The sequence below is a fragment of the Anser brachyrhynchus genome, assembly GCF_964034855.1.
Source record: "Anser brachyrhynchus genome assembly, chromosome: 5".
In the NCBI taxonomy this organism is placed as follows: domain Eukaryota; kingdom Metazoa; phylum Chordata; class Aves; order Anseriformes; family Anatidae; genus Anser; species Anser brachyrhynchus.
In genome coordinates, this window is record NC_137699.1 from 9,256,679 (window position 1) to 9,284,678 (window position 28,000).

Consider the following 28,000-nt stretch of genomic DNA (forward strand, 5'->3'; position numbering starts at 1 on the left):
TGTAAGTCCTCATGAGACTAAAAACCCACAAATGATGAATGTAAATGATTTTATTCAGCTATGAAGTAATGAGCGTAATGGAAGTGAGTTGGGGGGTCATTAACGTTAATAACTAACGAGTAAGTGAGACACAACGTCCATAGCTGTAGTCTAGTCATGTACTTGATATTTAAGTGGCGTCATGGATATTTATATCCAGTACGCTGAACTTAGTTATGTTCTCCACAGTGTAATAAGAGTGGAATTCCTTGGATTTAACGTACTGTTAGCATTGCTAAAAGAATATGCTCTACTATAGCTGTCAAGCCTTTGTGTATTTAATTATCCCAAACTCCTAGAACAATCAGTAAATCTTCATGATGAATAGAAGACTTTCATATAACTTAAGGGGAAAAAAAGCACAAACCCAAACTCCCTTCGGAAATGCCGTTGCCGTGAATTTCACAGGAGATCGGTGCCAGCAATGCCTCCGCGAGAACCTAGTAAATGGTGCTTCTGCAGATTCTCGTTTATATTAAACGCACACGCGTGCACGTTGCTTGGGCTATTGTTGTCTCGAAGTAAGCCCCCAGCAGCAGTGAGAGGCGTGCAGGGTGCTGCTGGACGGAGCGAGGGGGCCGCGCTCCCGGCACGCCGTGTTGGCTCCCTGCTGCGGCAGCCGGCGGCCCCGGCAGCTTGCTGCCTCCGCCGCGGGCTCCCAAGCAAACACCAGCCAGCCCCCGGCCCTCTTCCCTTGACGGCGACAGAGGGAGATGAGGGAGGCTGTTACGGCTTATTTTGCTGTTAAGCATTTGGCACGGGTACCCAGGGAAGAAAAGGGGCACCCTAAAATCCTTCTTTGAGGTATAGGGGAAGATGCAGGAGCTGACAGTCCATGCATAGGCTCTACTGAATCTTAGCTTTGTACCCATGAACCATCCGGGAGGGGAAAGGAAAAGGTGTCTCCATAGCTGTCACCACTTAGAGCAAAAGCTAGGCTTTTAAATCGCTCAGCCCGAGAACAATAGCAGAGTAAAAGAAGATTTTTGAACAGAATATCAAGGCACCGTTAAAGTGCAATGAGAAGGTGAGGACATTTATCTCAATTTGTCCCAGGTGGATCCAATACTCTGCTTCCACAGGCTACTTCTCCTAATTAAGATCTCATTCAGAAGATACCTTCTGGCAGGGCAATTAAAATGAAAAAGGAATGAATGCGCTTGTTTGGAGTAAATATAAACAGCTGCAAGGCTACACCTTGGGAAGCAATTTTAAAGTTGGGAAAGTTCTGCGGTGGGAGAGGGAAAGATTTTCTCAACTGCTTTTTGTGTTTGTTTTTTACAAAAAGCTTGCTACCATTTGGGGGTAGCTAAAGACTGTGGTATTGTTATAAACCACTGGGGTTGAATTGAAAGGGCTTTTTTGTTTGGTTGGTGGGGTTTTTTGGTTGTTTGTTTCGTTTTTACATCTCTGGGAGAGAAATGCCTGGAGATCTCATGAGCAGGTCCAACTTTTCGAGGTAACAAAAGAAAGATTGGGATTCAGCTGTGGAAATTGAGATGCTTCTGGAAATCAGGTCTTTTAAATCTCATCCTGTTACATGGAGGCAGAAAGCACCCAGAGGTAAGCTGCTGCTTGTTATGCCAATGCTCTGTTGAAAGCAACGACACGCAGCTGCTGGTTTTTCCTTCCCTGTCTGTAGGGTGAGTTCCTAAAGCCTGTCTGTGACCTGATCTGTTCTCTCAGGGGTCCGTACCAAAACCACAACTACCTATACGTGCAAGCTAGCTGTTGGTGCTGCTGGTTTGCTGTTGGCAGGGCTGGTGCTATAGTGTTGGCTCTGTGTCTCTGACTGCAGCTTGCTCAGGATTTGGTGTCCAGGGTGCAGGGAGAGCAGGTACTGATGTCCGGTCACAAAACCCTCTGCACGGGCAAGCCCCAGGGATGCGAGTGGCGCAGTTACGTGCCGTGCGCTCTGGTCAGGTGCCTGTTGCAACGGAAGGGATGCTTTCAGTGGACTTCTGGGAGGGCAGTATGGGCACAGGTAGGAACCAGCCCCTCTGCTGCAGATCCCTGTTCCCAGCCCCCTGCCTGGGAGGACAGTGAGAGCTCCTCTGCTGCTGGGAGCTGCAGGCAGCGCTCGCCTGCTGCAGGGTCTGCTGGGCTGGGCGGTGCTGGCTTGCAATAAACGCCCTTCGTACTGAGGCTGTGCTGTTGCAGAAGCTCGAGCGGGGCTGGATCCATGTGGCAGGAGCAGCCTCTCGGGTGACGGGTGTGAGGGGGAAGGTGGCGGGCACTGCTGCCAGGACGGCTTCAGAAGCAGCACCTTGTGGCACCATGCAGGAGGTGCTTCCCTGCTGGAATAATCCACACACACACAAAAAAAAAAAAGGTCTGGTCTAGCTTAAGACTATAAAGTACTGGAATTCAAAAGTTAAAGCTGGAGTTCACGTACATAAACTAGGCTATCTTCTCCTACTGTGTTATACTGATTATAACAACCTTTTAAAGGACTCAGACTCTCGATAAGCGCTTAGGTACTTACTGCACTAAATATTCCTTCAACTGGCATCTACACCGAGTATCTTAAATTACCCTAATAAGGTTTCCAATTATAATTTTTTCTGACCTTTAACTAAAGACCACTCTGCTGGGAAACTCATTTTTGCTCTAACCCCAGCATGTTCCTTAATGGAAGCTTCACTATATTTGGACTCCGGTCTTGGGAATCTGTTATTTAAAGACAATGTAAAGTCTATACAGTCATGTTTGTGTTACAGAAATAGTTAGTGCTGCCAACTTTGTCATCTGAATTTAGGAAATAGCCCGATGAGGTTATGCCACTTCCAGTTCTGCTTTCTATTCTCACTTGAATGCACATAATCATGTCCAAACCAGTACAGCTGGGAAATTGAATGCAGGGACATATGAGAGAGCTTTGAGAGAAAGATTCTAGTGGGCCTTAGCAAAAGTAAAGCACAGATGATATGATGCAGGACAGCAACCTCATAAGTGCTGCTGCCACTGCTTCCTCTTTTGCTAACAGGATGCACAGCTGCACCTGTGTCGGCCAATTCTCTGCTGGAGTGGGAGCAAGCAACAAAAAGTCTGTGCTTACTCCTGCTTGGTTGCAAGAAGTATGGGCGTCTTTTACTGGAACCAACAGCACACAAACAACTCTTGCTCTTGCTGAAACTGCAGCTTTTTTATTATTATTTAATTATTTCTTAAAATAAGCAAGGGAAAAAAAAAAGACTTTATCACCTCACAAACTAATAGTCTTTTGGACCTGTAGGAGCAGCTGCTCCAGAAGGCTGGATCCAGCTATCTGGCAGTGGTGCTGATGTAGATGCAGATCTGGCTGCTGACAGAAAGTCCCTGCTAGTGCTTGGGTGCAGCAACACCCTAGGGCACCGGTGGCTTCTGCTTGCTTCTTCTAACATCACATCGCCTTCCACCTCCCCATCTCTAGGACACTCTTCTCTCACTTTAAACCAATATCAGTCTTAAAGCTGATGTGGGCTGGGTGCCATTGACCGTTCTTATAATCCTTAGGGGTGCAGAAGAGAGTTGTAGGCGGCCTCAGTGTGACTGTTCCCAACAGCCACATCACCTTGCGGTTTTTCTTTTACACGTCCACCCCTTGCTGTGCTGCTGTGCAATGCTCGCTTTGCATCCCAGGGCTGTGAGCCCAGGCGTGCTCACCCAGCCGTGCTGGCAGCTGCTGTGCCCATCAGGGAACTGCCCCAGCAGCAGAGGGCACGGCTTTGAGGACGGAGGGGACTCTGCTGTGGGAGACAGGGTGCAGGAGGCTCTCCTCTCCAGGCTGCACAGGGCTTGGATAGAAATGAAGTGTGTGTAAAACAAGTTTGTGCTAACTCACTGCCAGATCTGATAAGGTCTAGGGGACCCAGTGTTAGGATTCTGACAACCCATGGGCTTCTCCTAGCACCTCCAGAGGAACGTGCTAGGCTCATGTCTTCAGAAGCCTTGCTGTCACCTAGCTGTCTAATGAAATGTGGAAAGCGATACCTGGCGGTGTGAAGCTACACCCTGCTTTGTTCTCCATAGGGAACTAGGGCAAACACCCGGAAGAGGCTACTGGGAGAAAACACTGCGTTGCATGTTCTCCTGAACACTTGTGGCCTTCAGCTCCCCGGTGAGCTGCCAGCTGTGCCGTGGCCGGGTGCACTGAGGCCCTGACAGCAGCCGGGTGCTGACTCCTGTGGGGTCTACAGGGGCTGTTCCCCCTGGGCCGTCTGGGAAGGAGCTGCTGGGGCAGAGGAAAGGCAGACAAGCATGCGAGACCTCTTTGTAAACCCTTTGTGGTGGTGCGGCATGGCTCCGGCATGCGCCTCTGCCGAGTTCAACAGATTCCAGGCATAGCTCTGCGTGTCCTTACGGCGTCGTAATTGTTGCTTGCATGGCAAGGCTAGAAATAATGAGGGTAGAGTAGTGCACACAATCACTATACAAGCTAATTAGCTCTGCCTGTCACTGAAAATAATACAGTGAATGGGCTGACAACCTAAAGCCTTGCTTGAACTTTCAGGGCAGGAAGTTTGTGTGAGGAGATACTAAAATAAAGCATTTCTGTAGCTCGAGATGACTTTAGGGGTCTGCAGTGCATTACCTCAGCAACAGCCACGTCATAAATTCCCCTTGAGGACCACAGTACTCTCAGTTACGTGCTTCATAACACAGCAGATAGCTGCAGTTTCTAAGAATTGGTGCAACATCCCATATAAAGTATGTGTCAGGTATTACGCATGGCAATATCTGCAGTACACTAAATTATGCTACTGTATAATTTACAGTTTGGTGCAAGACTACTGACATGACCACCTACGCACTGATGTTTGAGCATTTCAGAACAAAGCTGTATGCCTGGATCTCTCTGAATCTTTCCATGAGTTTTAAGTTTCTTCTGCTTTAAATAAAACAATTTATGTTGATCACAGAGCACAATCCTGCCTCTGAAAAGGACTGTGCCTACCAAATTGGATTTGATGATCCTTGTGGGTCCCTTTCAACCTGTGCTACTCTATGAAAGTGGGAGGCATGAAGAAGGAACAGGAAATGACCCTAGCAGGAGCCTTTGGGCATGGTGCTGGTTTCTGACTGGGAAGCCCCAGAGATGTGACTGGCGGAGGCTGGAAGAGCTCTGGCTGCTGCCGGAGGCCAGGGTGGAGCAGTGGTCTCCTTTGGTGTGGGCTTCTTAGAAATGTGTTTCTGTGCTTTCAGAGCACTACAAAAAAGAGCCGTAGTGGCCGGCAGTGCTGGTGCCATGACCCAAGCCACTCAGTGGTGCTTGCGCCTCCAGCAGAGGCTCAGGACCTCACCTGGCCCGGGAGGCTGCTGCCATCCCGGGGCACTGGCACTGGCAGGGCGCTTCTTCAGCTCACCACGGGGCTGGGGAGCAGCCATGTGCATTGCTTGTGCCTGCTGGGTCGGTCTCTGCGCTCCCAAGCTGTGCGAGGTCGGCTTTCTGGAAAATTAAAGCCAGGCCAGCAGTCTGTTTTGGATTTACATAAACGCACTGCAAATGCCGCTTGCCTTGTGAATCGCGTGGGGATGAGAAATCAGTGGTGCTTTGGTTTTGCCACAGATTTGGTGCCTGGCCTCGGGCACGCTCAAGCTCCCTGGCTCTGCTTTCCCATTAATTTCGTCTGTTTTGTTTTGCTGTGGGTGCTGCTGGTTGCTGTCTGCAGCAGGCTGCTGGAGGCCCAGCCCCGCGCCCAGGCAGATGTGCTGCAGCTGTGGGGCTGGCCGGCAGTCCCCGCTCGGCTTTGAAGCGAAGGCGCCTGAGCCATCCAGTGCTTTTAACCTGGCACCAAGCAGCACAGGCCCCGGGAGGCCCTGCTCAGCACTGTGACTGCCATCCGGGCCTGCCTCAGCGTCCTGCGGTGCTCTGAAAGCCCCCGTGGCGTGCCGGTGGTAGAGCAGGACAGAAAGTGTCACAGCACTGGTGGCTTGGTGTCCCTGCGGGGAGCAGGCCGCCGACAGCACGGTGCTGGGCAGAGGGCCGCGGGCTCTGCTGAGTGACCTGCATTACGAGGGGGCGGTCTTCCTGCCACAGCCGGGATCAGCTGTAGGAAGCCACCGGTGAATCGCAGGGACTTCTGTTCAAAACACAACAGTGAACTGCAGACAGGAAAAGCCCTGCTCCTCGCTGGTCGCTCCTTGTCGCCCAGCGCCGTCTGCGGCTTCACACCTCGTAGGCTTGCTCCGGGCATAATGAGCGTATGGGAGGAGGACACGGCCCAGGGACCCCGCTTGGGTCAGGCAGTGTCACAGGACTTGGCTGGTGTGGTTCGGAGAAATTTCTCTCCCCTGGTACTGACGGCTGCTGCCCGTGCTGAGATTCCTCGGACCTGCCCCAGCAGCAACAGGGCAGGTGCTCCTGTACCCGGCTGTGGCAGGACTTGATCAGCTCACGATGCTGTTTGGACAAGGATGGCGTGCCCAGGTTTGTGTTATTAACTAATTACATTGATATCTCTAGCATGCTCAAAGAAAAGCATGCAAAAATCTCAGCAGTGCTTCTGCCATATAGTTTTCTCTCTTCTGAGGTGAGCAACATACTCCACAAAATGTTCTGAAGTTTTGAAAAATTGATTTATAAAGATTTCAGCGTCACGGAGCACAAAAATATCCTTTCTGTAAATGCGTATTACCAAGTATTTGTTCGTTGATGTTAAAATATCCACGATATAAATATTTTTATGGTGTAAATATAACTATACATTAAATAACAAAACAAAAAATATGACAGGCTGCGTGAGTCACTAGCACAGACGCATGCTGTATTGGTTGTCAATGCAAAGGTCCACTTTGTAGGTTGATTTCATTTATCAGAATGCACGCATCATGCCAAAACTGGAAATACTCCTACCCACAGGGTATTTAAAGGCTGTTCAAAATACACCCCACCCCACCCCCTGCAAAAAATAAAACTCTGTCAAAGACTGTAGACTCCTCAGGCGCACTTCAAGTTTGAAGTGAAGGAAAATATGGGCTCCAGACGTCGTTTCTGGCCTGGCAAGCAAATGCTGCAACATCTCACAGTGAGGCCCCTTGGTCCTCCTCTGCGTGGGGCTGGGCACATCCTGCAAATGCAGTCTTGCGCTCTGGTGCTTGGACGGGACCCCTCTGCCAGGGTCTGGCACTTTGTGCCTTCCCTTCCTGCAGATATTGGGGCCTACTTCCCAGGGGAAGCGGTCTGAATTGGGTCGGGGGGAGGCCACGCTGGAGGCCCCAGAGCAGTCGGACACCGTGGCCGTGATCCCAATGTGGGGATTTAGATGTGAGCGGCCTCCGCTCGGGGCTTGTTTGTGCTTGCGTGCTGCCGGTGCCTGAAATGGAGGCGCCGCAGTGAGGAGCAGATGTTTTCACCGCGTAGCTGTTACGACATCCTTTGGGGCTCCCAGGCCGTGCGTGCAAGCTGCCATCCCCTCCCACGCCCCCATGCTGAATGCCGTCCCTAACGCACGGTTGTGCAACGGCGTTCACTTCGCACCGCTCCTCAAAGTCTGAGATATCTATAGAAACTGGAGCTAAAAAAGAGAGGAAAAAAAAAAAAACTGCTGCTGCTATAAGAGAATTGACATTTCTGGTTCTTTGGGCGCTCAGCAATCTGTTACTCAAAAGCCCAAATCTGGGATTCCCAATGTGCTGGCTACCTGTCTGGCGGTTTCCTCCAGCCTGGCTGTGGAGCTGCTGTGTAAGCCCCCCCAGGCTGTGCCCAGGCACACATCGCCACCCGTTTCCCCCAGCCTTCAGCATCAGAAGGCAGCTGGCTCAGCCACCGGCTGCTTGGGGGCAAGAGGCGTTGGGGTAGCAGAGAGCGACGCAGGGAAAATCATTCTCGTAAACCGTGAGCGCACATTGCTTTTGTGAGTGCTATGACCAGTTATGAAAATCCTTTTGGAGACCCCACCGCCGTATGCGTGCACGCAATCGATGCAGCAATCAATTAAAACCGATGGTGGAGGCGTTTTACAAAGGACGTTATTTATGCCGCATCCACCTGTAAAGCAAAAAACCATCCCTGTGGGTTTTAGATGGTGCGTGCTGTAATGGATGGCTTAATTAGACAGTACCTGAGGCATAGGGCTGATCTTTTCCGTTTTTCTGGAAAAGTCTGTCTCAGTTTCTCATTTATCACCTGAGAATTAACGTCTCGCACAAGCACTGCGGAACGTGGCAGAGCATCGCTTCCGCGCTAACAACATTTACAGGAAAATGGAGAAAATAATAAGTGCGTGTTTGCTTTTCCTAATGGATTGGTTGGCCTTTTAAGAGATTACTTTTCTCTACTAATCTTTTCTTATTTAGCTATGCGGTTGTGTGGGAACTGCTGCAGTTTCTCATATTTTGCTTTCAGCTTTTGAGTAGTGTTTCTGGCCCGTCCTAATTACTGCCATGGTTTGTGCCTGGGCAGGGATGAGCAAGGCAGGAGGAAAGCCCTTCCCTGGCGGAGCAGATGTTTGCATATTGCCTAGGTTACCATCTGTGTGGAGGGGAAGAGCTTGCAACTGCAGCATCCTGGGTCTTTCCCAGCTGAGTGATGGGCTGTGGAACACATGAGATGTGGAAGAGAGCATCAATAAGTAATAATGCTCTTCCCTGTTGGAGCAGCTCATCCTCCACACTCCTCAATTACAGTTGTCTGTGGAACACTGCTGCGGGGTATGCGGGCGTTTTATGATCAGGCGAGCTTGGCACGGAGTGTTTAAGAGACTTGCTCAAGTCTTGCTGTAACGTACTGGTGTGGTTGGCTGTGTTCTCTTTATTTGGTGTGTCATCTTTCATTTAAAACAAATGAGAGTCCTCGCATCCCCCTTTCCAGCGTTGCAATGAGGAATTGTAGCATTGCAGGAGGATCTGAATAGGCTGGACCGATGGGCTGAGGCCAACTGTATGAGGTTCAACAAGGCCAAGTGCCGGGTCCTGCACCTGGGGCACAACAACCCCAAGCAGCGCTACAGGCCGGGAGATGAGTGGCTGGAAAGCTGCCTGGCAGAGAAGGACCTGGGAGTACTGGTTGATAGGCAGCTGAATATGAGCCAGCAGTGTGCTCAGGTGGCCAAGAAGGCCAACAGCATCCTGGCTTGCATAAGAAACAGTGTGGCCAGCAGGGCTAGGGAGGTGATCGTCCCCCTGTACTCGGCTCTGGTGAGGCCGCACCTCGAGTGCTGTGTTCAGTTTTGGGCCCCTCGCTACAAGAAGGACATCGAGGTGCTCGAGTGTGTCCAGAGAAGGGCAACGAAGCTGGTGAGGGGTCTGGAGAACAAGTCTTACGAGGAGCGGCTGAGGGAGCTGGGGTTGTTCAGTTTGGAGAAGAGGAGGCTCAGGGGTGACCTTATCGCTCTCTACAGGTACCTTAAAGGAGGCTGTAGCGAGGTGGGGTTGGTCTGTTCTCCCACGTGCCTGGTGACAGGACAAGGGGGAATGGGCTAAAGTTGCGCCAGGGGAGGTTTAGGTTGGATATTAGGAAGAACTTCTTTACCGAAAGGGTTGTTAGGCACTGGAAAGGGCTGCCCAGGGAGGTGGTTGAGTCACCATCCCTGGAGGTCTTTAAGAGACATTTAGATGTAGAGCTTAGTGATATGGTTTAGTGCAGGACTTGTTAGTGTTAGGTCAGAGGTTGGACTAGGTGGTCTTGGAGGTCTCTTCCAGCCTAGATGATTCTGTGATTTACAAGGGAAGTGCTTGCTTTTGGGTGACATAGGCACTCAGCGTCGCGACTGGGAGGAGGTGAAAGCAATGTGGGTGGCCCAGCCAGAGATGCTGAAGCAACCTTAACCTTCTGAGGCTTGCAGGATCCACTACCACTTTGGGGACATCTGAAGTCCCGGCGTGGGAGCAGGCAGCCTGGTGGTGCTGGCTGCAGAGCCAAGGAGAGCAGGAGGCCCAGCACAGCAGTGGGCATGGTGCCGTGGAGGCTCTGCTCCGTGGAGGGATGTGTGTTTTAGCTCTCGACTGCGAGTGGTGCCTGATGTGTACTCGCTTTGCAGTCTAGGAGGCTCTTGTAGTCATCTCTCCTGATGCTGAATTAAGGTTCCCACGCAACGCGTTCAATAAAGATGATCTTTTATGCAAAGCAACAGCATCCTGTTTGCAAGGCTTGCTGCCGCAGTGATTGCTTGTGACATTATCCTTCAAGCAGCTAAAGTTCAAACGAGAAACAAAGCGTCTGGGGAATCAGGCGGGGGAGGCCTGGAGCTCAGCGTGGTGGAGATGAACAGAGCTGATGAGGGCAAGGAAGGAAGCCAACTTATCATACCAAGGTGACAGCCTTGCCTGAGATGTTGGGGTTAAAAGGTTATCGGGTGCACAAATAACACCGCTGCGGTTAAATTAATCCTAGCTCAGTAGAATTGAATGCCTTCCAGAGACTTCACTGGCATTACTGAGCAGGGCTGAAGCCCCAGGTTCATGGCGATGCCTGGGAACACTCTCCTCCAGCTTGGGGCAGGGGCCCCATGGGCTAGCTAGTCAGGAAGGGGGAGACTGGGCCATTTGCCCCCTCGGCGCGTAGCAGTGTGTCTTCCCACACAGCCACGCCACCTGTAATGTCCATAGTTATGGGTGCCTAAAGCACAGAGCTGAAGCTCCTCTATCTCTTTTCTCTAGCAGTCAATGTTTAGGTACCTCTCATTTTCTGCAGGAGCCTCTGGAATTGCCATTTTCTCTGTAGCTATCGGAGCTGGAAACCTTTATTCCCTGAGTAAAAGCTGAGATTTTCACATAATAACACAGTTCTGGTAACTAGAGCTTTAAGAAAAAGGTCAGATAATGTGACACTTGCAATAAAAGCTCAAGATTTGACAAAGCTGTATTTAGTGCAGTTCCCAGCTGAATGTGGATTTGCCATTAGGTGTTCAGTTTAAAGTACACTTACATTTATTCCAGGAAAGCTCTAATGCAACCTGTTCCTATTAGCTAAATAAAAGATTAACTTAATGCTGCCACTTATTTTAAAATTTACTGAAAGTATCAGTGGGAGAAAAAAAAAAAAGTGGCAAAGACTTCTGTAGACGAGTCGCTATAGAAATACTCAGTGTTGGCAAAACTCTGCTGCTCAGCGTTATTCATTAATATTCACAGTAGACTTGGCTAATTATAGTCTGAAGCTACACATCCTCATTTTCTTTTTTCCTTTTTGCTAATTTCACGGAATTTCTGTTGCTTTATCGGTCGGCTTGGCTTGCGTCTGTCCCTCTTCCTGAAAGCCTCTCAGCTGACGTGCAGCAGGAGCGTCGGCTCCCAGCTGGGGCTCAGGAGGGGATGTGCTGCTCAGAGCACGGCCATCGTGCCTGAGGGTACCGGCTTTTGGGACAAGTCCCAGGGCAGCAGGGACCCCCCAGCGTCTCTCAGCGTGCACGCCTTGTGGAGGGCGAGAGCTTTGAACGGGGACATCTGCCTGTGAGTGCTGTTGGTCTCTGTCCCGCCAGGTGTTTGATATCAGTGCAAGGCTCTCGTGGAAATTCAATGTCCTCACTCTTGTCACAGGGAGCAGTGCCCTGGACTGGCTGTATGTGGGACACCTGCTGCCAGGCTTTATCACCCAAGTGCTTCCAGCACAAGTGTGCAAAACGCACGGTGACAAATAACATGAACGCAAATTCTGGCAAGGAATTTACCTTGGCCCAGCTTGGATTAGGAGATTTTCTGTGCTCTGTAATGGATGGCAGGCCTTGGTGCCCATGGCACAGAGCACTAGTGAACACATGGATTAAAAAAGCTTAGAAACAATCTTTTTTTTTAAAGCTTAACCATATCTTTTGCCTCAAAAGACTTTACAAAGGTACCTATAACCCTTTCTGTGATGGAAAGGATTCTGCCACATGTTCTTCTTGAGAAAAGCAGAGAAATATGTCAAAATCGGTCAAAAAGAAGCTGTGCAAATAATGTTAGGTATTGTAAACAGGAACGTGAAACCATTTGTGGCCAAATTTGTGTGTATACTATATTCATAAAGACTCCTCTCAAAGGATGTTTTATTCCATTTTCCCTTATTTCACTACCGAACAAGGTCTTATTGCTTCTCATATACGCATCCTTGCTTTTTACCAGCACTGCTGATGCATAATGTGATTTCACATATTCTTGCATTTGTTTACCAAAATGTGTTTAAATTATTGAATCCAGTCCTGTATTAGCCTTTCAGCATGGGCTTCATTAAGCAGGAATATCACAGGATCTGACTCCTACCTCTGCTCCTTCCTTTTCTCTTGCTAATTAATCATTTTCATACCATTGATCAAATTTTGATGGTGAAAGACTGTTTTCCTGTATTCTGAAAATGCTCAGAGAAGCATTGCTGTAAAGGTCTGGTGTTCAGGGAAGGAGTGATTACTGGCTATGGCTAGCATCTAGAGTAGAGTAGCATCTACTGGAAATTAAATGAAATGACAGCTCAGAAATGAGAATTGCAATCAAATCTTGGAAATACAAAGGTGTCCACATCTACTCCTCAAATGCGAGCTTTCTGCAGCCTGCAGGACAACACGATTGGCAGAAAAACAAGCTGGATCAGTTCACGTAGCAAGTCTCTCTGGCATAGTCGTCACCCATGTTGTCAAGGCACCCAAATGGAGGAGAAGCCCTCCTGTGGGACAAGTCCGTGCCTAGTCCCCGTGGCCAGTGGCACTTCCTTTCCCGCTTTGACCAAGCCCCACAGTGAGAAAGGAGGAGGGGGTGGCCAGAGCTCCTGTATGGGGCGCACCCCAACAAGTGAGGTGCAGCCCAGATCTTTTGGCGTCGTTTCACAAAGGGAGCTTGTACCACGCGTCTGAGGCAAAGGAGGGAAGGTACTTTCACTAAGTGGGCTGCCATTGATTTTCATATGTTCATAGGTATTAGAGAAGGAAAAGACCTATTCAATCATCTAGTCAGTATAATCAGGGCAGAACTATTCCCTACTGGACATTTACTGGTGGTTTGTCAACTCTAGTTCAGGAAATTGAGTTGTAGTGTTCAATATAATGGATTCTAAATTTCCATTTAATATCAGTTTTCTTTGGTTTCTGCTTTTACATTAATGCATTGATGTGCTTTATATTGATTGACTTTTCTTAGTGTAATGAGAACAAAATGCCACTTATCATTTAAGTCATTTAACTCAAACTAGCAAGCTATCAAGCTAGCTCCTCCCAGGGGAAAATCATAATGGCTATAGCAGAGAGCCATGTCGATACAGAAGTGTTGGTAAGATGGATAATTCTACAAATGTTTTAATTTATTTCAAAACAAGGGTAGAGTTATACAGCTGAATACAACATCAAAAACTATTCAAACAATTACTTAAATCCTCAGCACTAATCTTGCCAGTCCTACTTGCCTTCCAGCTTCTTAATAATTTTATACATCTTATTTGCTCAACTGTCTTTTCAAAAACAGAGAAACTCTTCAAAATCATGTGAAACAATGCAAGCATAGTGCTAACCTTTGAGCCAAATCCCAACTGGGTTATAACCGCTGCACCATGGAGATCTGCTAGAGAAGGGCAGAATGAAGAAGAGTACGTCCATTGCCGTCCCTCAGTTCATCCAGTAAAATGGATGCTGCTTGTAGTGGATTATTCAGAGATGTCAATGTAGCAGCAGACAGTGTGAGAATAGGTAACAGAAGTAGGTTTTGGTCTTCACAAATGGGTTGTTGAAAAGATGCTGTGATTACTGCCATGTTACATTCCCAAAAATATAGATTGTTATTTAACGTGAGAAATATTACACCCCTGTAGCACCAGGCTGTTATAAATGTGTTCTGGATTTTGCGCGCGCACACACACACCCCAACTGTTCCACAACTGTTAGCCACTGGAAGAAAGCTCTGCACTTTACACATCTGTAGAGCACAGATGTGGTGCAGCGTGAAGTGTAATCCAAAACTGCCAGAAGGCAATTAAAATGTTCCTGTTCTTACTAAGACATCACTGGAATTATTTATAGCATTAATTTTGTATATTGGGTAACAGCTTTCCCTTTGTGTTGAGTAAAAAATGATCAAACTGGAAATACTGTATATCCTGTGATACATTCCTTGTGCTAAATTTTTATGAACTTTTAATAAGTTTGGGGTAACAAACTAAGGCAGATGATACAGTGTTTCTCTTTGCAGTATGATGCAATCTTTTTTAATTATGAATTCGTGGGGAGGTATGAGGAGGAGAAAACATCCAGATCCTCTTGTATTGTCTGCCATCACACTTACTGTATTGCAGTGGTCTACATCTAGCCTAGAGCATGAAATTATTGGCAAGAGCTTAGTTCTTACATGGTGTTTCTCTGAGGTGTTCTAATCCAGGCTGAAAACATAAAAGCCTTAAGACCACTTCTGAATGTTAACAGATCTGTTCTCATTCTGTGCCAAAAAAAAAAAAAAAAAGCTCGTTACAGATTAGACTGTTGCAAGAGAATCTGAAGTGCAGTTAGACAAAACAGACTGCTGTCAGTGATTCTCTGCAGAAGGTGGAGAATCAGAAAATTTCCCATGGCTTCAGGCTATTTCCCTGGAAAGGTGTCAAAGACTGAACTGAGGAGAAGGTGGTTGGGAGCACAGCTAAGTCACGCTCCTCATTTCCAGAACTAATTATACTATTTACATATGGCTGCTCTCCAAGGAAAACAAATCTAGCCATGCTTTCTCCAGCCATCTTTCTTCCTTTCAGAAACTGCTTTTGAATCATCCCCCACAGTCTTATAAACAAAATTGGAAGGAAAAAATCAGAGCAGCCAGGCTGAAGGTCCCTGCAGCCCAATAGCCTCTTTCCAGCAGCGGCATGAGCAGGCTATGGAGAAATAAGAACAGCAAGTAAATATTGTACTTTCCCTGACGATGACTTTTTCAGATTAAGGAACTTCTTGAGCTGGTGCTGGCTGAACCTCCTGTTGGCCCAGAGATGCTGATACTAGTAGTGTCCTTGGACAGGCAGTGCCAGGGGCTTTCTGTGGAGGACCATATGTTAGTGCATTTTTTGTTTCTGGATCCTTTGCATGCTTGGAGTGGAAGACGCGTGGCAAACACTTGACCCTGCTCTGGTTCCTGCTTCGGTCATCTGGGACCTCTGGCTTACCTCCTTAGCTGACCCATTTCCAGAAGGTAGAGTCTTAGCCTACCACATTGTTTGTTTGTTTTTCTACGTGTGATCATGCTCGTTGCCATATTTTGACTTTTTTTTCCCCATTTCTGCCATAGCTGTTTGAGACCAGAAGTGCATACGTAACAAGAACATCTTGTCCATTTGTCCATGCTAAGAGAGTAAGCTGATAGCAGCAACATTGACCTCAGGACTAAGATTTAAAAAATAAAAAAATAAAAAATAATCACTTTTTGTTCTTTGTTAAGTGGAGATAACAGACATAAAATTAGAAGACTAGAAGCAGCACCTGCGCTGTGTAGCAGTCACCAGTGCTGAGAAACCATCTTAATGTGTAGACCATCCATTGCTGGTCTCCTTAAAATAAAAAGGATCTTCTGCTCCCATTCTTCATCCCCATTGCTGTTAAGAATCTTTCTCACAACTTTGTTATTTTGGGGTTAGAAACCTTTTTTCTTCATTTTTGGTCGAACTTCATTTGTACTCAGCTTATATCACTTGTTCTTGTTACCTTTAATCAGACTGGAATATTGAACAACTCAGCTCTGGATTTTGTTCTCCTGGCTGGTCAAATCTTTAGAAAGAGTGTCTGCAGTTATAAAAATGCTTCCAAATTTGTATACAATTGGCAAACTGCTATATCTTTGTTTCTGAAAAGAAAAAAAAAAAAAAAAAAAACCTTTCCTGCTTGACATGTCAAGTGCCATTTTTTCCAATGGCACAGGACAATCGGTTTCAGCTATGGTGATCTTCTCAAAAGATGATGTAAAAACTTCTTATACCCATGAGCAAAATCTGAAGTTGCCTCCTCAGAATATGATTACATTTGGGATTTTTTTAGTACACAAAATCTGCCGCCCTGTGGTTTAGCTGCTACTGTTGTTATTCTAGTAGTACTCTTGAGTCTGTCTATGAGGAGTCTGAGTTCAGCCTCTGATCAGAGATGGCCAGAGCACTTCGAGAATGGGGGCTGTTCAGTTAGTTTATTAGAAAATAATTCACTTTAATGCAAAGATTTTCATCACATGAGAAATAGATGCTTTTCCCTGTTGTCTCTGGTTTGTCGGCAGTAGGCCCACATTCACAAGGAAGTTTGATGGGGCACGCCCTGTACCACTGCCACCTACTCAGCCCCCTCAGCGTTGCTCCAGGCCAGCCGACCCCAAGCAGACATTTTGGGGCCTCGCTGTTTACCATGACCCTGCACACAGAGGACGGAGCCCACCCGTGTGGCACGTTCCCCGGTGCGCTGGGCCCTGTCGGGGCTGTGACTGCAATGCCGCTGGCCGGGCCCATGCCAAAGGTGGGTGGCTGCCGGCGGGCTGATCCTCGGGGGTCCTCCTGCTCTTGAGGCGGCTCAGTGCTTTGTCAGACGCTTGGTGATGTGGCATTTATGGTGCTGCTGCACCGACGTTCTCCATGAAGGACAAACTCCAAGTTTGCACCTGGCACAAAACACAGGTAAAGCCTCTGACCGGTGGCGGGACGTAACAGGAGAAACAGAGACAACTTTCCAACTAGAAACACTTAACCGCCCTAGAAACCTCCAATGAGTGTTTACACTCTCTCGTTTTAGGCAACTTGATCTGCTTATTTTAACCTCAGAGTTAGTACAGACAAGCCCCGGAGAGCCATCAATCAGAGCGCTCTGCCTGCCTGCCAGCACGAGATGGATGCCTGCTCGGCCTGAACCACTGCCCAGACTGTGCCCGGGCCCTGAGGGGCAGCACGGTGTGCGGGCGCGTCGCCTGCCTCCCCTCGCCCCGCGGAGCGCCGGCAGCTCGGCCGGCAGGCCCTGGGGGAGCTCCAGGAGGCTCTGCCGCTTGTCCCGTGCCTTGCCGCTCACCCGGCAGCCTCTCCTCACCGCAATCCCCCTGTTGTCTTGGTATGCTGAGCGTCTCCTCAGGCTGTTCCCCGATAAGATCGAGCATGTGCTGGGTAATGATGTGGGGCAGGCTCGTTCCTCACCTTGCCGAAAGAGATGAAGCTAGTGGAGGTTTTGCAATGTGGTATATAACGCAAAAAATATGCCAGTGGGTGGCAGAGAGCAGTGCTTAGTCACTCGATATTAAGCAACGCAGGGCAAGACGAGCGATGATGACCAAGTTCCTGGGGATGCCAGGTTAGGTAACCATGTGGAGGCAGGGACACGCTGTGGCATGGGAGCCCTCAGCTGAAACACACGGGCACATGCGCTTGTGTCCGCAGGGACACTCTGGCCCTGGTCAGAGGCAAGAAAGATGAGCTCTTCACACTGACAATGGGTAAATGCACCTCAGCGTCTGGTTACTCACCTAGAAAACATGAGTAACAAGACAAGACTGTGAAAGTTTATCTTAAAACAGAGATAGAAACGTAGCTGGCTATTCCAACAAACCCAATTCATTTTTCCTGTACTTTCTTAAATAAGGATGTGTCTTTTATTAAGTAAATGTTAATTATCGTTCCGATTTCCATCAGCGTTGAAATTTTGTTTGTTTTCTTTTAAGACTAGTAACAGATACTACATTGAGCTGAAATTCAGCAGGTATTTAAAAGCAATCTCTTGTATACCTTCAGCTACATATTTCTTTTTCCATATTCCCTTCCAAAATAGTACTGTATTCAGGCATGGACAGAGGATTTCCTCAGATGTCCTTATCAGAAAACACTAAAAGCGGAAGGTAGGCGGTAATTCATTCATGCTTAGAGAATTTCCTATAAAGCTGTTGCATAAAACCAAAATTATAGCAGTTGGAATTACGTGAGAGTTGATTTGATTATATAAAAATGCATCAATGGTTTCAGATTTTCTATTCCCGAAGACAGAAATAGTCAGAGTTTTAGCTAATCTTTCTTACCTGTGGTTTTGGAATAGCCTAGTGTTACAGATACTAGAATCAAAAATAAGGCTGTGGTTAGCACCGAAGCCAGGTAGCAGAGTCTTGGGGGGGGGGGGAGGAGCATATTGTGACAGGGAAAAAAGCATATTGTGAGAAACTGTGAGAGGGTCAGATGTGTGAACTGTCAGTCTTAGGTGGAAAAATACACCGAGAAAGCTTCTGGAAGTAAGTTAGAGATGGTTTTAGTGCTCCCTGGGATTGTGCATGTGGGGTCCCATCCCGTGTCACCTGAGCTTGTGAGTAGTTCAATTCCAGGCACCTGGCCGCCAGAGATTTAGGAAAGCATGGTCTTTAAAAAAATGTTAACAGTTATTGGGAACACAGAGTAGAACTGTTGACTTCTTTCTCTACTTCTGCCTAGCTTTTTTGGTTTTGCACCTTCACACTGAGCTTGTCTGCTTTAGCTTACTGACTTTACCTTTCCTTTTAAAGGGAAATAGTTTGGAGAACATTTTGGTAGGCATGATTCTTGGGTCTCAGCAGAAATGGTAGATTAATCTTTGCATGTAAATGAGAAAAAAAAATAATGCTTTATTGAACAAATGTTGAGTAGACACCTCAGAAACGTGTTTACCACTAGGCTGCTGGGCTCAAATGAGAATTTCTAGTCAAAATGAGGTATGAGAAAGAGGAGAAATGATCAAGCCGTTCCAGACCAGGCAATATCCTGGTTACGTTATTCACCTGGAACTAGGTCATTTAGGATCCTAATTTGGAACTAGAACTGGTTGGGGGCTATAGATATTTATATGATTTATGTAATAATGCTATAGTTACTTTTTTCTTTGAATGGAGCTGTTTAATTTTGCATAGGTGCATCAATATTCATTGAGCCGGAGACTGCAAATTACTCTATTCCAGTTAGTTATTTTTGCCAAAAAATGAAGACAGAAAACTGCAATTCTCATAGTTGGTTTCACTCTGCACTGAAACAGAAGCAAGCATTTCAAGGGACAGTGAAAATTACATAAAAGACAGTAGAAGAGCCTTAGAATAAACTGTGTCCTGGGGGTGAGTAGTGTGCTGCCCTCAGACACCGTAGATTCCCTCCCTGCTTTCCACCGCCTGCGCAGAGACTTGAGCGTGCGTCTCCTGGGGACTTCCCTAGCCACACAACTCCTGGGTATCCTGGTGTCTCTCTGTTTCATTCTGGGTTACCATTAAAAAATTTAGATATCTTGGTTTCACCTTGCTTCAAGTAAAACCAACTGCCAAGCTTTGTGTTTCTTTTTTGTTGTTCTTAATGAAGTTCCATCTATTTATTTATTTATTTTAATGAAGCCTGCTTCTTTGCATTTGCTTCTAAATGCACCAGGATCTTGCTGGAGTGCAAGAGACGGGTTCTGGTTTTTCTGGTTTTTCTCCTTCTAGAAAATCCTTCACACTTAAGCACGATAAAAACCTGTAATCTCTCTTTTGGCATTTGAAACATCTTATGTGACCTTTAATAAAAGTACGGCTATAGAAATCTGCACAATACTGCTGGACTTGAGGGTGATAGATTGGGCTGTGGTTCTCCTCCACAGCAATTCATGTACTGGTGCATGTGCATGTGGCATGGCATTTCCACCATCGCAGCAGAAAATAATTCCGTTTTGAAGGGGAAACTGCTAACTGAGCAGACTTAATGGTGAGTTCAGGAGAAAAAGCTACAAGAAAAAGACCAGGAGGTGAGCTTGCTAGAAGACAGGAAGCGTCATTCCTCGTTGTCATCAAGATGCTTGCACAAAGGGGAGAAGTTGAGCCTCAAGCAGCTGGCACAGCTAGGCTCCAGCACGTGTTATCACTGAGGAGGAGCAGCTCAGGCTTTGTGCTCCGGGAAAGTGTCCCTCAGCAGGAGGGACTTGCCCTTGATTGTCTTAAGAATGAAATCACAGAAACAAGGTGAAGTATGTCACTGAGTATTTTGGACTCTGTCCTGCCTTCCTGTGAAGCAGAGGGTTGGTGCATCCAGCTACTGATGGACTCATCTTGCTCTGCTTCGTGCATCACCCACCCCATAAAAAACGTGTTGTTAATGCATAAGAATACTCTTTCACCTGAAAGACATCATAGAATGTTTTACAGCCATCTGTTTAGGACGATGATTTTGAGGATTATTACACCTTCAGAATACGGGATGTTTCACTATGTGTTAGAGCATTCTGTGTGTGTTAATATATGGTGAGATTTAATGTTTGAAGTATGTCTTGACTTTAAAAAGAGTCAATTCTCAGAATGAGAACAAAGATAAAACAATAAATCTCACCATTATGGTTATGCTTAATATTAATTTTTCTTTTTTATTCCAGCTAACTCACCTTTTCCTTTTTTTAAGCTAGAATCTCTGTAGCAGTAGATATCTAAGCATGCTGCTAATGAATGTAATTGAAATGTTCTTAATTAAACTTTCTGAGGAGTTCCCTTCTTCTCAGGAGATAAGCTTTAGAGAGAGGTCTCTGGGCACAGCAAGTAACCTGCAGAAAAGTAGGACTTTTCGCATCCACTCCACTCAAGTCCCTGTGAGTTTTCTAAGACAAGCACAGCATAAGTAGAAAGCAGCCTTTTGCCTTTGTGAGATTCCCACCTGGAAAACAAAGGAAAATTCAATGGATAAATATGATGCTTATGACTGCTGCTGGTACATTCGTTATTGACCCAGGTCAACCTCAGTGAACAGGTTGTATTACAAAACAAGGCAAACTGAGTGAGTTTAGAGAGACACTGTCTCCAGTTGAATGTTGCCAAAACAAAACAAAAAAGAAACAACAACAACAAAAACTTGTGTTCTAAAATTGATGCTGTTCTTTAATAGCATGCGTTAACTTTAATGATGCAGTTCTCTCAGCTGTGGAGGAAAGAAGCAGCAGTTGGACAACCTTAGCTGGCCCTTCTTCAAGTTTAATATTCTTTCCTAGTTTTCTTGTGTGGCTCATTGCAAAAGCCCTATTTATTTCTCACTAAACAGAAATGGCAGGGCGCGGAGGAGAGGCAGTGTGTTTGCACTCCAGAGGACAGGAGCTGGCTGTACTCTTTTTGAACTACCATAAATTATAGCAGCACAGGAATGAGATGAAAGTTACTCGTAGCCCTCCCTGCATAGTTAAGAGAGAGGTTTTTATTTTCCCCATTTTATTGTGATACCAGTCCCCCATATTTGTCGTCACAACACTCACAACACCTGAGTAAAGGGGATAAAGCCTGGATCTCATCAGGGTTTCTCTATGTAAATCCATCCTGTGTGTTTGCCAAAATAATTCTAGAGAGGGGATATCCCAGATTTATTCAAGATTCTAGGTCTGCTCATCTGCTTATTTTTTCATTTTTATCATTTTTATTTTCCTTTGTGTTCTTAAAAAAGCATTTTACTATAATTTGCTTTCTTACTTTTTGAGTATATTTACTTGGTATACAAAGAATTTCTAGATGTTTTCATAAAGTTCACTTTCTAACTGTGTAAGCCAAAACCAGACAACATGACAAGTTTGAAATGTAAGTTCGCATAGGTCTTTCTGAAGAATAAAAAATATTATTAATTTCAGTGGACTCTTGTATTTCAAGGTCATTTTAAAAAGGAGAGAGATGAAAGACTACTTTTGCAAGGGTATTTATATCGTATGGATGAGACTATATGGAGAAATATTTTCAAACTAAATAGTTACATAATTTGACAGAGACAGTTGCATTGTACCCTGTAGAGTGTTGTAGCTAGGATTAGGTAAATGTACAAGTACATGTAAATTCTTTCCTATTTGATGAAAAGGATAAAACTAATTGGCCTTGTGTCTGTTCCCTTGTAGAGGTCTTTGCCTTGCTGGGCATACCCACTCTCGTTCTGCCATGGTTCATGTAGTAAAGCTCAACTACTTGTGGGTGAAGGTAAGGCTTGGTGTTGGAAAGCTTCTAGAGCAGCTTCCCAGAGGAAGTGTTGGAAATTTGTTTGAAAATACTGGAACTGAATGTTGACAAGGCAGGACAGACGAGAAGCTCTGATGTCACAACAAGTAGAATTAAAACACAGGTACCGGTCTTGAGGTTCTATCTGTTGGAGACTTATGTAGCTTAAAAAACAGGTGTATCCAATTGAAAGACAAAATCTCCAAGGCAGAAGATAGACTTAGATTGTCTGAGGTGAACAATTAACTATTTTAACTCCTGTCCTGCGAGGAGAAAGGGAAAAAACTATGAGTGAAAGTGAGGCTGATGTTTATGAGCCTTGGAAGTATTAGCTCTGAAGCTTTTTGTCAGGAGAGGAAGATGCCAGAGAGCCTGCAACACGCTTTCTTTCAGAAGTACAACGGGGCTATGGGAAGAGCTTGTACTGAGCTGCAAGCACTCCTGCTTTACCGTGGGAAAGGCTTTCCTCCCAGGTCACTTCTAGCAGCTGCGGAAATACAGGCACAAAATAATTCATCCTAGAGAAAAATGGATAGTGTGGTAAATCAAATTTGATTTGCCAGAACTGAGGTTATGATGAAGAAGGAAGGAAAGCATGTGATTACCATTACTGATGCTTTCTGCTCTGCAGAGGGCAAGGGAAGCATTACCACTTGGTAGTGACAGTGGCATTGGGATTGCTGCTTTTGAGAGCCCACCTGTCACGCTGTGCTACACGAAGTGGATATAGACAGACAAAAATGATGCATGATGCAGCTGTCTCCAAAGCCACAGTGGTCTTGCATGTGGATCAGGAAATCCAGTCTCTTGCTATTTCAGGAACCATGTCCTAACCCCTTTCATAAATGAGATGATCTTCCTTGTAAAGGCCTGTTTCTGTGTTGTTTTTTTTGTTTGTTTTTCCCCCTCTCCTGTTTCAACTCCAAAAGTTATTCAGAATCAGATTTCGGTAAGGACAGAGAACTTGCTCCTAATTCTTAACTTTAGTACTGGCTAATTTGCATCTATTTGTTGTCGCAGTAAGATTTCCCTCCCTTGACCCCCAGTATACACTCAAAGAAAGTAGTTCTCTTTTCCCTGCTCCTTGTTAAGTTAGGCTTTTCTTTCCCCTAATCACCCAAGCAGTCTTTGTTTCCATCTGTTACAAATCATTGATTTTAATGTTTGATGGAGCAAGGGACACTGGAGTTAGGTGGGTTTTTTCTTTGTTGGTGTGGTTTGTTTTTACAAAGGTTGAAGGAATGTAGTTTCCTTGCTATTAGAGGAACTCACCTCTCGGTTTGTGGTATTAGAATCTGACTTTCAGCTTGTTATTGCTGATACTTTTTATGTGGGTGCTCCTCAGAAGGCCAATTTCATACAGAAATATTTTCACTGAATTGCAAGGCTAAAAACCTATGGGGCAAGCATCACTGAAACCACAGAACAAATAGGACTTAGGGAACACAATCCCAGTCTGTAAACACTAGCACACCACGCTGGTTAAAGTATTTCAGTTCAAAGGTGCAGAAAAACATTAAAATGGTTCAAAAGTGCCTAAGTCTCCAAATCTTGCTGTCTTGCAGCTGTACTCTAGGTTCCTTCATCGTTCGTTTTTGGTTTTAACTGAAGTTCTAAATTTCATGAATTTACAAGCTGTCATGGAAATTCACTTTGTCATAGGCTGAAAAAAAGTAGCAGTTGAATGTATTCATAAACCCCTTTTATTGGCTTCCTACACAAATTTAATTTCAGTCCTTCAGCTGAAATGTAAAACACAAGGAAGTACACTTTAAGAAAACTAAAATCCCCTGTTACTACAATGTACACATGCAAAAAAATGAATGTTTCAAATTTCATTCTGTACTTACTACTAAAATACAGCTTCACAAATCATATTACGAATTGAATCGCTTCTTCCGCTGTTTAACCAAAACCATAAAAAATAAAATGTCAAATCAGTTGTAATCCTTTATTCCTTGAGCATGAAGAGCACTTTTATCACCAAATTACGAAATATTTTCCCATGTGCATAATGCTCTCCCCATATGTGTAACTACAAAGCAGATCAGGAGGAAACAGGAAAAGATAAAGTTGGACAAATAAGACGTATTTCTCCATTCAAAATGCATTACTAAACACAGAATCTGGAATAATTAGCAGGTTTTTATACTCAGAAACAATTTTAATATAAATTATATTGTAAGCTGGGGCCCAAGCATGAAAACATTAAAGAATATGAGGTTATTTTATGCATGTAATTCCTCTTGAGAATATTTGCAAGATTAGAAAACAGAATAACACGATAAAATAATATGGGAGAAGATCATATTATTTCTGTTCAGGCTTATACCAGTTAGCTACTACTAATGTAGTCTAGTTAACATTAGTCAAATTCACTGGCTTCATAAAGATGATAAAATAGATACTTTACGAAAACAAAATTAATCTACCTGTAGTGCTATCAGATTGGCACTTTTGATGGGGAGAGGAAAGACTGGCTAAAGACTCCATTTTAGGACATGATCAATATATATTCTTCAAAATATAGAAAGTAATTCTGAAATTCTTTATTGATATGGAGATAATATACTAATGGTATATAGCACACTGTCCATGCAAAGGGGCAGCATACCTACCTGATACCTGCTCAGAGTGGTCCAGTCCTATTGCTACTGCAATTAATAGCAAAACTCCTGGGACCACAGGAACTAAACCCTGTTTATGTTGCTCCTGCAGTGATAGATACCAATGAGCCAGACCCTTGGAGAAAGGAAGACTATGTAGAGCTTCATCAACAAGTCCTCTGGCCCTATGCAAGTCTACAGAAAGATAATGTTTTAACATCTGAATGTTTTAAAAGGAAGTTACACGTTTACACATTAAATGCTTATCTCTGAGCTTTAAAAGTGCAGCGATGTGTGTTAGCACACTTCTTGGAGCTCATTACATTTCAGAGATATTACTAAAAACACAGTCAACATCTCTGAGACTTGCATTCCTTTCTGTACAAAAGGACCTCATTATGAGGAGCTAGACAATCTGCTGGAGATCCGAAATGGTGTATGCGTTTTTGCAAGCATAAACAGTTTGACAGTAATTTCACTTCAATGTTATGTTAGCAGTTTGTATCCGTTTTACTACAATCAGACCTTTGAGAAATGGTATTTACAAATCATTTTTTGGTCAAAAGCATTTGGCGAAAAAAGTCTCTTTACAAAGCCAGAAATTTATTACGTAGCACACAGCCAAATCCATCTGCTCTTCAGTCCCAAATATATATCTTAATTGTATTCAAATTTTCTCATTTGCACAAAAGGAGAGCAAGAACCACCTTAAAGAACTTGAACGATCTGCTGGGGTTTGGTCCAACTCCCACTTAGGTCAATGGGACACATTTAATGACTTACGCAGAGCTGTACTCCATGTCTAGTACACAGGATGTAACAGAACACTTTCAGATCTTAGGAGTCAAACCAGTGTTTTCTAGAGACTTTTCTCATCCAAGAGAGGTTTGTTCTGAGATGGTTCATCTAAAGGTACACAGAGAAATGGTGCGTGGCAGAAGAACTAGCCGAAGAGCACCAGAGTTACCAAAAGCCTCAGATGTAGCCTGAGACAGCAGAGAAATTACCACAATGCAGGGAAAAGAGCCAAAAGGTGAAATTAAATTCCAGTTTGGATGCTTACAAGGTCCTGAACTGCACAGATGCTTATTCTGTACTGTGACCCTTTGCTGATCGTAACAGTTCATCTGCTCAGGATAGCTATTCTCAAAAGATGTGAAATAGCAAACTTTGTATTTCCTGATGAAGATGTACAATGTAAGATTTCATATAACTCTAGTGAGCTGACGTTCCTGCTCAGTTGTTTTCTTCTTTAAAGAAGAAAATCTTTTATACGTACTGTAGAAAAAATATATTGTCTTGATAACTTAGAAGTCTACTCTGTTTTATAAGACATCGAAAGCATTGCATATTACCACTGATTGTCTAATATGTCATAAAAATATTTTGCCATGATTATTTTGCAGGTATGATTATATATTTATTGTGGAAATTGGGATCTTCCTTAAGTCTCTTTATTAAAGGCTTCGTAGACGTTTTTATTACATTTTAGGGGGAAGCAATGACCTACTCCCTTACAGCACAGTCTAAATTCAATAAAAGCTGATCCCTGGAATTCACTGTTAACTCACGCCTGTATTTGTGCAGGACACACAGTGAATTTGCAGCTGTCACCCCTTTCCTACTCAGAAAACCCTGCCAAGCTGAAGTGAGAAGAAGAGCATACTGCAGAGGCAGAGTTTCTTCTTCTGACCACCCTTCCCACAGGCTGAGGGCACGCGTTGCTGCCAGTGATGAAAGCAGAGGGAGCCTCAGCATGTTTATTTTCTTGTTTCAAAAGGCTGTTCTGCCAAGTCTATTTTGGGTAGTTTTAGTTCAACGCTCGTTCTTTTTTAAAGTACACTCAAATCTTTAAGGGTTCAAGTAACTTTTTATAAAGTGAAATGAGACGTTTCTAATGTTGCCATCTGTTTGCCCATCACTTTTTCTTGTACGGTACTTTAAAAGGACACTAAGCAAAGCTCTTGAAAGGCGGGCATATGTTGCTAGCGCAATCTTAACTCTATGACTGCACAGAACAACACAACCTGATAGCAGTTTTCTTAAAAACCTCCCTGTCCCATCTAAGCTGAAGTTACACAGCTTGTGTTTCAGCTGAAATTTGCTGATTAGCACAATTTCATTCCCTGGGCGATTTCAATTGCGTACCACTGAAAACGTGCTTGTAGGTGTACCAGCTTAATTACTGCCCCATCACCACTTGCATATGGGAAGTGGTAAATTTTGTCATGTTAGTGCTTGAAAGGAGTTTTTGGTTTGTATAGAACACTAAAGAAAACACAAAAAAGACAAGGTTTTGTTTTGCTGTCACAGATGAATTTAGTAGACAGAAGTCTGCGGTCCTTAAGAAGTGATGGTGAAGGGGTTCCTGTGAAGCGGTACGGTGCAACATATGCTTACTGCATCATACAACAGGGTGAGTCTGTCTTATCTATATGAGGCCTTTCCCAGCTACTTTACATTTTACTAAGAAGGAACATCTGCAAGATCAAGTACTCTCCTCTGGAGGAAAAAAAAAAAACATATTTGTTTTGGAGTATTAATGTTAATTAGCATCTAGACACATTATTGACTTTCCAGTTTGACTCTGCTTCCTCTGTCAACGTTGTCATCAGTAAATAACATTTTCATCTACAGACAAGGCCAGGAGAGCAGGAGGGAATGAAAAAGACAAATTTTCCAAAAAGCAGAATAACAGACAGGGCTTTCTTATATGTCTTGTATATGCTCCCACATTTTCCAGGAGTGACTAGCAAAATTCTGAGACAACTCACGTAGTCAAGTTTTATGTGGAAAAAATAAACGGCATTGAGATTAGGTGGCACTTGCCAAAATGCTGGGCTCTGTCTACATGTTAATCAAGCAGTGTGTGAGGGAATAATCAACTGCATACTTTGTAATAGGTAACAAAGCAAAAATCTGTTCTGTCATGTGAAGACCGAAAAAATTGCAAGCATGTGCATGACCGAAAAGGTACCAGGTTCTTCAATATGCATAAACCACTGAATTTTGACAGGAACAGCAGCAATCAATCACAGTGTGTGGCAGACCATGAAACTCACTCTGGACTAGGCCAATGAATCAAAGTACTGCTGAAATTGCAAATACTAATGCAACTGTCAAGGACTTAAAGTAATTAAATTCAGTGGTATTAAAGCAATAAAATTCTACCAACATGGTAGTCCTGAGGCAAAGGAATGTCTTAATAACCTAAAAATTGAATTTGCACTCTCTTCACTGCCCCGAATCATAAATAAATGTCGTGGTTAATTCTGCCTGTCAGGTTTCCAAGGCAGACTTCGTTTTTTTTTTGTGGACGACAGATTCCTCTGCAATTTTCCTAAGCATATGCTGTGTCCTGATACCCGTTTCTAGCTGATTCTTTTTCACTCCACAACAGTGTACTGTGTTACATGATTGCCATTTCCCCCTTAAAGGCAACTGGACACACATGTACTTTCTATAGCGATTAAGTAGGTAGCTATTTGAGAAAATACGCTTTCAGTTTGGATTTAACATTTGCTTAATAATGCTAGTACTTTGAGATCATC

General features: G+C 44.7%; 1 protein-coding gene across 6 annotated transcripts; it reads left to right on the forward strand.

Moving 5' to 3' along the window:
- Nucleotides 1–1,263: 1,263 nt before the first annotated feature.
- On the forward strand, nt 1,264–27,999 carry LOC308195533 (uncharacterized protein). Of its 6 annotated transcripts, XM_080593133.1 has the most exons (5): nt 15,616–17,349; nt 17,682–17,748; nt 21,747–21,825; nt 26,763–26,865; nt 27,466–27,999. In XM_080593133.1, the coding sequence occupies exons 1-5, from the start codon at nt 17,346–17,348 to the stop codon at nt 27,519–27,521; spliced, it is 309 nt and encodes a 102-aa protein (XP_080449259.1). In that variant the 5' UTR covers nt 15,616–17,345; the 3' UTR covers nt 27,522–27,999. The 6 variants fall into 6 exon arrangements, 2 of the variants coding, with proteins under 2 accessions (XP_080449260.1, XP_080449259.1); XM_080593134.1 differs by lacking the exons at nt 15,616–17,349; nt 17,682–17,748 and adding an exon at nt 1,264–1,602; XR_013951592.1 differs by lacking the exons at nt 15,616–17,349; nt 17,682–17,748; nt 26,763–26,865; nt 27,466–27,999 and adding exons at nt 20,688–21,243; nt 21,418–21,438; nt 24,562–25,043.
- The last annotated feature ends 1 nt before the right edge of the window (nt 28,000 follows it).

Bases quoted from the DNA above. Each gene is read 5' to 3' on its own strand.
- LOC308195533 (XM_080593133.1), top strand. The intron at 21,826-26,762 runs GTAAGGCTTGGT...TTGCTGTCACAG, and splicing joins TCAACTACTTGTGGGTGAAG to ATGAATTTAGTAGACAGAAG. The intron at 26,866-27,465 runs GTGAGTCTGTCT...GAATTTTGACAG, and splicing joins TTACTGCATCATACAACAGG to GAACAGCAGCAATCAATCAC.